General features: G+C 35.7%; 1 protein-coding gene and 2 non-coding genes across 3 annotated transcripts; 1 reads left to right on the plus strand and 2 right to left on the minus strand.

Annotated features, from left to right (window-relative positions):
* Positions 1-2,702: 2,702 nt before the first annotated feature.
* Positions 2,703-3,800, minus strand: LOC113850867. The gene has a single exon (XM_027481391.1). It carries the CDS (start codon positions 3,798-3,800, stop codon positions 2,703-2,705), a length of 1,098 nt encoding a protein of 365 aa, XP_027337192.1.
* On the plus strand, positions 3,310-3,416 carry LOC113851662. The gene has a single exon (XR_003502234.1). It is a non-coding gene; the product is annotated as a small nucleolar RNA R71 (small nucleolar RNA).
* Positions 3,801-10,797: 6,997 nt separating the features above from the next.
* On the minus strand, positions 10,798-10,904 carry LOC113851692. The gene has a single exon (XR_003502263.1). It is a non-coding gene; the product is annotated as a small nucleolar RNA R71 (small nucleolar RNA).
* Positions 10,905-11,311: the final 407 nt, after the last annotated feature.

An 11,311-nucleotide genomic window follows, 5' to 3' on the forward strand; every position in this document is an offset into this window, starting at 1 on the left:
ACCCATCAAATATGATCTGAATTTGTCAAAAGCAAACACAATAGCTAGGAGTTCTTTTTCTGTTGTTGTGTAATTTACTTGTGCAGGATTTAAAACTTTGCTAGAATAATAAATGACATGCAATTTCCTATCCTTTTTCTGTCCTAAAACAACACCTACTGCACTATCACTTGCATCACACATGAGTTCAAAAGGTAAATTCCAATCTAGTTTTGCAAGAATAGGTGCAAAAATCAGTTTTTCTTTCAAAATAGAAAATGCATGCAAACAAGCATCATCAAATATGAATTCAACATATTTTACAAGTAAATTACTAAGAGATTTTGCAATTTTAGAAAAGTCTTTGATAAACCTCTCATAAAAACCAGCATGTCCTAAAAAACTCCTAATTCCCTTAACATTGATAGGTGGAGGTAGTTTACTAATGACTTCTATCTTAGCTTGGTCCACCTCCATTCCTTTTTCTGAAATCTTATGGCCAAGAACAATGCCTTCTTGGACCATGAAATGACATTTCTCCCAATTCAAAACAAGGTTAGTATCTTGACATCTCTGCAAAACAATGGATAGATTAGCTAAACAATCATCAAATGAATCACCAAAAACAGAAAAATCATCCATAAACACTTCAATGATGTTTTCTACCAAATCAGAAAAAATAGCAAGCATACACCTTTGAAAGGTAGCAGGAGCATTGCATAATTCAAAAGGCATTCTTCTATATGCAAAGACTCCAAATGGACATGTAAATGCAGTCTTCTCTTGATCCAAAGGATCCACGACTATTTGGTTGTATCCTAAATAACCATCAAGGAAATAATAGAATGAATGTCCAGCAAGTCTCTCTAACATTTGATCTGCAAATGGTAGTGGAAAATGGTCCTTTTTAGTTGCATCATTTAACTTCCTATAGTCTATGCACATTCTCTAGCCAGTCACTGTCCTAGTAGGGATGAGTTCATTCTTTTCATTAGCTACAACAGTCATGCCCCCTTTCTTTGGGACAATTTGGACTGGACTCACCCAATTGCTGTCAGAAATTAGGTAGATTATTCCTGCATCTAGCAGCTTTATGACCTCTTTCTTGACTACTTCTTTCATGGCTAGATTCAACCTCCTTTGTGGCTGCATAACAGGCTTAAAATTCTCTTCAAATAAAATTCTGTGCTTACAAAATGAAGGATTTATACCTTTCAGATCTGCAATACTCCAGCCGATTGCAGATTTGTGTTCTCTTAAGATTCGCAGCAATTTTTCCTCTTGTTCTTCCTTGAGCTCATTGTTGATGATGACTGGATTCTCATGGTTCTCATCCAGAAATGCATACCGCAGGTGGGAGTGAAGTTGTTTCAGCTTTATCTTCTGTTTTTCCTCTTCTTTAACATCCTTTTTCAGTTCCTCCTTCACTGAAATTTTTGTAGGTTTTTGAATTGGTAGGGCTTCTAATCGTTGCTGCACTTCCATGATGTATTCCTCATTCAGAATTTCAGACTTGACATTCCCTGCAGATATTATTTCTTCTAACACAGTAGTTTCATCAAATTCGTTAATAGGGTGTTGTTTAATAAAAGCATCCAGTATATCTACCTTCATGCATGTATTATTTTCAACTAGATATTTTCAAGCTTCAAACACATTAAATACTACCTTCTCATCTTGAACTCCAAGCATAAGTTCCCCTTTTTGTACATCTATTAAAGCTCTCCCTGTTGCAAGGAAAGGTCTTCCTAATATCAAGGGAATATTAGCATCTACCTCCATGTCCAGAATTACAAAATCTGTAGGAAAAATGAACTTGTCAATTTTAACTAACAAATCTTCAACTACACCATAAGGATAAGTGTATGATCTATCAGCTAGCTGCAGTGTGATGTTGGTGGGTTTCACTTCTTCTATGCCAAGTTTCTTCAGAACAGCCGATGGCATCAAATTGATGCTTGCCTCTAAATCACATAATGCTCTTCCAACTGTGCAGTTTCCTATTTCACAAGGGATGCTGAATGATCCAGGATCTTTTAGCTTTTGAGGAAGCTTCCTCTTGAGGATTGCACTGCATTCTTCTGTCAAAGGTACAGTCTTATCATGCTCCAACTTCCTTTTTCTGGAAAGTAGCTCCTTCATGAACTTTGCATATGAAGGCATCTGCTATAATGCCTTTGCAAACGGTATATTAATCTGCAGTTTCTTTAAGACACTAAGAAACCTCTCAAATTGTTCTTCTTGCTTTGGATTTTGAGAGGATATGGTAGCCTCTTGTATTTTTCTAGGTCTATAGGCTTGTAAGCATCTTCAAAGAGTTATTTCTTTGTCTTCCTTTCAAAATGTGCAGGAGCTTCTACCTTTTTCTCTGCATTATCTCTCTTTAATAATTTGAAATTTCCCTGCTGCTGGTCTTGCTCAATTCTCCTTTCTACTGTTTCATCATTGTCTTTCTTTTCTGCAGCTTTTGGGCTTGCTACTACAGCACCACTTCTAGTAGTAATTGCTTGACATTGTTCCTTAGGATTGACCACTGTACTGTTAGGAAACCTTCCCTCTTCTTTGCTGGACAATTGCTCAGCCAACTGTCTAATTTGTGTTTCCAGCTTCTTCATATAAGCTTCTTGGTTCTTGAAGTTTGTTTGGGTCACCTTCATAAGTTACAATAATGTTTCTTCTATCCCATTCACCTTTTCACTCAAGGGTCTTACATTTGAGTACCCTTAATTTTTCTGAAACTGTGCAGAGGAATTCCCTTGGAAGTATTGCTGTTGCGGTTGAGGTATTGCACTTGGAAAAGGTGCAGAACTTGTATTTCCTCTTGCATTTGAATTTTGTAGATTCCATTTGTAAAATTGTTGCTGCCCTCTATTGTTATTAGACTGAAAACCAGGTGGATGTGGTTGTTGTGGCCTTTGGTAATTGTTCATATAATTGATTTGGTCAGCTTGTTCCATAGTTGTAGGATCACAATCTCCATTTGCATGGTTGCCACCACAGAAATCACAAATCAGTTGTGGAGTTGGCATACTACTAGTCTGCATGTTGCTAATTTGCTGAGTTAATGCAGCAATTTGTTCAGAAAATTGCAGTTTCTGCAACTGGTTTTGAACAAATAAAGCTTCTATGGATTTTGCATCATAGCCTTCTCTCATTGCAACTTGCCTTTCATTCATATGTTGATACATGGATGATGCCATCATTTCGATAATCTGCTGAGCTTCCTCCAATGTCTTTGAACTCAGTGATCCTCCAGCTGCTGCATTAATCATAGTTTTAGTTGCAGCAGTCATCCCATTGTAGAATGTTTCCAGCTGCATCCACTCAGGTATGCAGTGATGAGGACACTTCCTTAGTAGCTCTTTGTACCTTTCCCATGCCTCATATAATGGTTCTTCATCTTGCTGAACAAATGAAGTAATCTCCCCTATGATTTTTGCAGCTTTTGAAGGAGGAAAGTACTTAATCAGAAATTTGTTCACCAAATCTGTCCATGTAGAAATGCTACCCTGTGGTTGAGCTTGAAGCCAACACTTGGCTCTATCTCTCAAGGAGAAAGGGAACAATCTTAGTCTGATGGCTTTTTCACTGACCCCATTTATCCTGATTGTGTCACAAAGCTGTAAAAAATTTAAGATATGTAAGTTAGGGTCATCAGAATTTCCTCCTGAGAACTGATCCTGTTGAACTAAATGTAATAAGGCAGGTTTAATCTCAAAATGATTAGCTTGGATAGTTGGCCTGATTATAGAAGAATTAAAGCCTTGCAAATTAGGAATTGCATAATCCCCTAAGGTTCTATTCCTATTCTGGTCTGCCATTTCTGGTTCTGGTTCTGGTTGCCTCAAAGGTGTAATTATTCTTTTTACTTTAGGAGTGTTCTTATTCTTTGGAACTGGGACAACCTCTAATTCATTATCAGATTTTATGAAATTTTCCAGTCTAGTCTCTCTTCTAAGTCTTCTTAAGGTGATATCTATATCAGGATCAAATTAGAATTGATTTGTTTTTATTTCTACCTCGCATACACAATGAATACTATGAAACTAATAGGAAGAAAACAAAAAACTGAACTATCCTGCAGTATATAGACTATCTACTTCTAAAAGTATCAAATTGATCAGAAATCATAACTACACTAATGCAGAATTAGCTTATGACACTAACTGTAAATAGAAAATTCTAAATGTGATCTAACACTGCAGAAATTCAACTAAACAGAAATTACTCAATCTAACACTATAGAACTAGTAGGAAGAAAAATAGAAAACTGAATTGAATCACAGTATATATGCAAACTGACTATTGCTAACAATGCCAATTATGTCAGAATTAGAAATTCACAAATGCAAAAAACATAGAAATTATGCAGAAAATTGAAAAATGAAATTATGCAGAGAATGCAAAAGAATGCAAAAACTTTATGCAGAAGATAGCAAAAATTAGGTAGAAAATAGCACAAGATGCAGAAAAATTATGCAGAAAAATTTGAAAGCAAAACAACAAAAATAAATGCTCAATCTAGCCACTTTTTTGCTACTAATGATATTGAAATTCAAAATTCCCCGGCAACGGCGCCAAAAACTTGTTGTTCGTAATCTAAACACTAGCAAGTGCACTAGTATTGTAGCAAGTAATGAGTAATTTTTAAGATCAGAATATCGTCTCCACAGGAAATTTAGATTTCAAGTATCAATTCACAAAATTGTAACCATTTGAGCCATACGAAAATTGAATAAGATTTGTAACATTTAACAGCAGTAAACCAAACAATTAAGAGTAAAAGAAACTTGTAGGAAATAGATCAATGAATGCAATGTGGGATTAGAAATGGATTCAAAGGTAGTTAGGAATTTACTTCACAAGAATGTCAATATTAATTTAATTATGCTTCTGAAAATTCAAGAACTTGGTTAATTAACAATTAGTTTCACATTTCAATAGTCAAAGGTTAATCCCTTAACTCATTGACCCTAACAAGCAACTAAACCACCCTAATCCCGTAGGTGCAATTCAATTTCAAGTTGCATTAAGACTTAGAACCTTAAGATTGCAGAATTAGGTCTCCTTATCCCTAAGAAATCCCCAAATTCTGATTGCTAACTCAGATCGGAGAATCAAATCCAACTTTCATTGGTAATTGTTCCTCTTTGATGAATCATACGATTTTCCATTCATAGATTGCAAGAAAAATAGAATTCACAATTCAATTAATCCAAGAACTCAAAATTCAAAAGCAAGAGTCAAATTAATACATCAATTCGATTTCCATAAACTCCTAACCACAAGAAAACTACTCAGACATGGGAGAAGAGAAAGAGAAAGAAGAAGAAGAAGAAAAACTCCAAGAAGCCATTGCCGGAAGCTCCAATCCGATTCCTCTTTGTGGAAGCTTCAAGACTTGACCCCAATCTTCTCTCTCAATCTCTCTCAACGACAATCTAACAGAAAAAATGAAAAATGAATGAAAGACCCCGAGATCTGAGCTCAAAATATGTATTTATAGAAATCCCGATTCTTGGCGTTATCACTCTTGCTGATAAGAGTGGCCACGCAGAAGGTCGCGATGTTGTGCGTAATTACTTTTATGAGTAAAAGTGGTCACGCGCAACTTGCCAAGTTTAAGGACTCTTTAGAACATCCACTTTCAATGATAAAAGTGGTTACGCAGAATACTCTAAAACTTTGCCTTCTCTGGAACGCTCACTTTCGCCGGAAAGAGTGACCACGCAAAGTATACTGAAATTTTGCCTTCTCTGGAACGCTCACTTTTGCTGATAAAAGTGGTTACACCAGGGTTGCTGATTCTGAGGGTTCTCTAGAACTATCACTTTCAGTAGGAAAAGTGTTGATGCAGAGATCAAGTGGTTGCGCGTTATCACTTTTATGAGAAAAAGTATCTACCCACAACTTGCCCAGTTGAAGGCTCCCTGGAACGTTCACTTTCAGTGATAAGAGTGGTAACGCAGAGCATCCTCATATTTTCACTCTCTGGAACGATCACTTTTACTGGTAAGAGTGGTAAGGCCCAGGCTTCACTTCTTCTTTGAGCTCTGGAGTGATCACTTTCACTGATAATAGTGATCATGCCCAGCCTGCATTTCCTTGTTCTTGTGTTTTGGAGTCCAGACTTGCTACTTTCTTTTTGATGAACCTTGCTCGAATTATTCCTTCAAAAACAAGATCAAAAACTTAATTTCTAAGCTAAAATTTCATAATTTCTAAAATAACTATAAATTGAAAGAAAACTTCAAATCATTCTCTTTTTCTGAGTTTTTCTGCTTTCTTCATATATTTTCCTTATCAAATGAGTTAGAATTATGCTAAAATATCAGTAAAAATATGGATTCATCAATACTCATTGTAATATATCGATGAAATGTGCTGAAGGTTGGACACCTTCAAACTCAAATCACTCATGCAGTTTAACATACATTGAAACTAAACCACAGATGTGTAACCCCTCTTTACAAGACTACCACTTACTCCAAAAATGATTTATAGCAGAAAGCTTATTTGGAAACATTTCAACAAATGATCCAATTTGTGACAATCATGCACATTAATATTTTGGAAAATGTGATCTTGTAAGTACAACCAAACACTTAATCGTATTTCACTGAATAATCCAAGTTTTGAATCTACATGTAAAAATCGGGTTGTTAAGTCCTGTATCATCCAAGTAATATTAATTTCAAGCACCTATCCGAATTGAGATCTCCGAATCCCTTTTCACCCAAAAGTGAACTTACTGCACATAGCTCACTAAATAATTTCTTGTCTTTGTCACAATCAATAACACGAAATTATACAACATAGGATATAATTAATCTAAAAAGATCATAAGTGGGAAATTTTAATGTGATAAGAGAATGCTGGAGCATATGCCTATCATATATATAAAGTGTAAAGGATCAACATATTCACCAAATTAAATACATCTCAAAATAAGCCCAAAATACCAAGTTTGTCAAAATAAGTAAAACCCCAAAAGCAGAATCCTACTAGTAGTAACATATCCATATCTACATAAAATCATAAGCCTCTAAGGGAAGAGAGTCTTCGCTAGGGTCTTACTCAATCCCATCAGAATCAAGCGAGTCTTTGCGTGGTTGAGGTGTGGAGAGGGTGAACTATCATTGTCACTATCAATCCACCCAAAAGTGGGAGGTGGTGAACGTGAGGCTGGTGGTGGTGGAGACGGATGGCGAAAGGAAGGTTCAGCTTCATCGGTAGGCAGCAAGGGAATTCTTAGTAAGGAGCGGGGTATGGGTCGAATGGATGACTCAATGACACGCACATCCCTCCTAACGGGTTCATGATTGGTGTCAAGCCCAATATCAGAATGAAGCCGAAGGTCATAGGGGCCTTGCCTTTACTAGAGTGGGCAGAAGACTCAGAGGTTGGTGAATGGACTGGAGGTACAGTAGGAGGGGCAATAGGAAGAATCAAAGGGAAGGGCTCATTTTTGGATGTTAGTGAAAAAATGTTGGCATATACGTAGTCACTCTAGCGAGCATCCCACCCATCCTTAGTGATGGGGCCTAGGGTCAAGCGAGCCATCCCCTTGAAGACGTACCACCGGCTCTGAGGAGCGAATGTCCATGTCTCATTGCAGCCGGTCTCTATCCAAATCATTGCTTGATGGGGTTCCATCTAAGATACATAACACATAACAAGATACAATAGGGACAAACAACAAGAGGGTGAGTCCTATCACAAATGATAAAATACATAGTCACATTCATCACAGGAAAACAATTATACGAATACATGGTCTTTTACGTGAAAAATACTTATAGGAAGGAAAGTAATTATCACAATCAAGTTACCAACGCTATAATTATATTGATGAATGCAATGCATGTCCTTCCTAAATCTATTCTCCCTCAACATTCAACGTCCCTTCAATCGAGATGGTTGGAGGACTCCATTCCCTACTGTACCGCACCTTTTCATTTTTAGTTTAATTACTCAACCCTTGCAAGCAAGGTAATTCAGGAATGGGTTTACCTCAATCTTGGTAATATATGATTACATCGGGATTAGTAAGGGTTCCCACAGTGACGTGGCCCAGCAGATGCAAGCTACTCCTCGCCCTATAGGCCATCCCTTCCCTTAACTACCTCCAAGGTTCTCCATGAACATGGACACTTGCATTCCACAGTGTGCTATTCTGTAATCTCGACTCCTCTTCAACCTTCCATGTGATCCATACAACTTTCCATGAATATATATGTACACACATCTTAATTCAAAATATATATTTCTCTTAATATAACCAATCAAATGATAAATCTATATTTTACCAGTATTTTATCTTAGTTTTAATATATTTGATAAAGAAAACATGTTAGAAAAAGCTGAAAAACTCATAAAAAATAATAGAATGTTCAAAGTCTTTTCTAAATACATAGTTGTTTAGATTTTATGAATTTTCTGTGTAGAAATTAATGATTCAATCATATTTTTGTAGGAAATTCTGAACTAAGTTCATAAGGATGGAAGATCAAGAGAAAGATAGAAGAAAAGTAGTAAAAATTGGAATCAAGGAACAAGGTCTGGTGAAGCAAGAGTTGGGCGTTATCACTTTTGTTCACAAAAGTGATTGTTCTAGAGCTTAATATTAAAGGATGACCAGTGCGTTATCACTATTGCTGATGATAGTGAGCGTTCCAGAGAGCTCTCTAGCATAGCAAGCTGTTCGTTATCACTTTTGTTCACAAAAGTGATCATTCTAGAGAAGCCTCTAGAAAGCAAGCTGTGCGTTATTACTTTTGTTCACAAAAGTGATTGTTCTAGAGAGCCTTCCATCACTGCAAGCTACTCATGTCCCCTATTGTTCATGAAAGTGAACACATGCAGACCATGAACCTCTGCGTTGCTACTTTTATGAAGAATAGTGATCGTTCCAGTCATGAAGATTATCAAAAAGGCTTCTGCGTGGCTACTATGGTGAAAAATAGTGACCGCGCCAGAAAGGCTGCAATTCTATAAATATGAGTTAGCTCAGATCTGTTGGGATCTTTCGTTTATTTTTACTTTCCATTTGTTTTCTGGTGTTGAGAGAGTCTGAGAGAGAGATTGGGGATGAACACCAAGTTTCAAATCTTGAGAAATCGGATTGAAGATTGGCTTAAAGATGGTTCTTCATTCATCTTTTTTTTTTCTTTCTCTTTTCATTTTGTAATGGTTGCTTAAACTCTTTGTAGTTAGGGATTGTGGATCTGAAATGGAAGTGTTGAATTGATTTTGGATCTCAACTTTGAGTATTGGATTGGATTGAGTAGTTGATTCTGTTAATCAAGTAGTTGTTGAATGGAAATTTGATTTACTAATCACAGAGGAACTTTTATCAATAGAAGTTGAACTTGTTTCTCAGATCTAAATCAATTACCAGGATTATTGATTTCTTAGGGATAAGACATCTTGATCTTGCAATCTTTTAATTTCTAATGCTTAATGCAACGTTTAATTGAACCAGATCTAAGGAATTAGAATGATTGAATTGAATGTTAGATTCATTGAGTTAAGGAATTAACCTTTGATTAATATATCGTGAAATTGATTGTCATTCTATCTAAATACTTGAAAGTTCAGAACTTTATTGAATCAACATTGAAGTTTTAGTGAAACAAGTCCCTAACTATGTTTTCTATATCTGTTAAATACACATTTTCATGATCTTTGTTCTGTTTTGTTTTCTGAGTTTAGTATTTGTTGTTTTTGCTTCCAAACTTTATCTAAATTTCATTAGGCTCAACTAATTGTGGACTTGTGAAGTGATATTTGAGAATTCTATTCCCTGAGGACGATATTTGGGACTCAAACATAGTTCTAAAAATTCTATAACTTGCTACAATAACACTAGTACACTTGGTAGTCAAAATTACTTCTATTGAAAGAGTGGCAATTTTTTGGCATTGTTGACGGGAAATAGTTGTTTTCAATATCATTAGTAACAGGAAAATAACTAGATTAAGCATTTATTTTCTTTAATTTTCTACAATATCAAAATTACATTTAGAATTTTTTTGTTTTGTAATCAATTTAGTAGTTAACTCTGTACCTTCATAGTTTTACTTCTGATAGATTTCTGTATTTTTATAAGTAGTTTCATTTTTTGCATATTGAAATAATGCAGTTCTATAACGTGTTTGTTTATGAAATTGTGTACAAATTCTGCAGTTTTCTAATTTTTTCTACTTTCACTCATCTTAATTGTATATGTGTGATAAAAACAAAAATAAGTCTACTCTTATCTTTGATCCTGACATAGATAAAACTTTAAGAAGATTAAGAAAAGAGGCTAGAGCAGAAAGTTCTTTAGGAGGTAATAATGATTTAGAAACTATACATTCTCTAGAAATTCAAACTAATCCTCCTCTACAAAAAATATCTTCACCTCTAGAACAAGTATCTCCAGAAATTGAAATGGCAGAACAACATAGAATGAGGACACTAGGAGATTATGCAATTCCAAATATGCATGGCTATAACTCTTCAATAGTTAAACGAACCATTCAAGCTAATCACTTTGAAATCAAACCAGCCTTACTTTATTTGGTACAACAGGACCAATTTTCTGGTGGAATTTCTGATGATCCTAACTTGCATATTTCTAATTTTCTACAGTTATGTGATACTATAAGGATGAATGGAGTGAGTGAAGATGCTATAAGATTGAGGTTATTTCCATTCTCTTTGAGAGACAAGGGCATGTGTTGGTTACAAGTATAGCCTCAAGGGAGCATTACCGCATGGACAGAACTTGTGAACAAATTTTTAACCAAGTATTTTCCTCCATCAAAAGCTATCAAACTGAGAGGGGAAGTCACATCCTTTGTGCAGCAGGAAGGAGAATTACTTTATGAAGCTTGGGAAAGATATAAATAGTTGCTGAGAAGATGTCCACATCATTGTATTCCAGAGTGGATGCAGTTGGAGACCTTTTACAATGGAATGAATGTAGTGACTAGAACCATGGTGGATGCAGCTACAAAAGGCTCTTTAAGCATGAAATCCTTAGAAGAAGCTCAAAGAATTATTGAGATGATGGCTTCATCTATGTACTATAGGTCCAACTCAAGACATGCAGGGAGAAGTAATGGATATGAAGCTAAAGCTATAGAAACTTTTCTTGCACAGAATCAGCTGCAGAATCAATTATTTTCTGAGTAAATAGCAGCTTTGACTCAGTAGATCAGCAATCTGCAAGCTAGAAATATTGCAACTAATCAATTGAGTTGTGATTTTTGTGGAGGGAACCATGTTAATGGCTCTTAATTGTGTAGCTACTCTGAGAACTTGAAGTAGTTACGCGCACTGTGCA

This window comes from Abrus precatorius, unplaced genomic scaffold (assembly GCF_003935025.1).
Source record: "Abrus precatorius isolate BTA unplaced genomic scaffold, Abrus_2018 Scaffold9, whole genome shotgun sequence".
In the NCBI taxonomy this organism is placed as follows: Eukaryota; Viridiplantae; Streptophyta; class Magnoliopsida; order Fabales; family Fabaceae; genus Abrus; species Abrus precatorius.

Coding starts and splice junctions, on each gene's coding strand:
- LOC113850867 (XM_027481391.1), bottom strand. CDS start 3,800: ATGGCAGACCAGAATAGGAATAGAACCTTAGGGGATTATGCAATTCCT.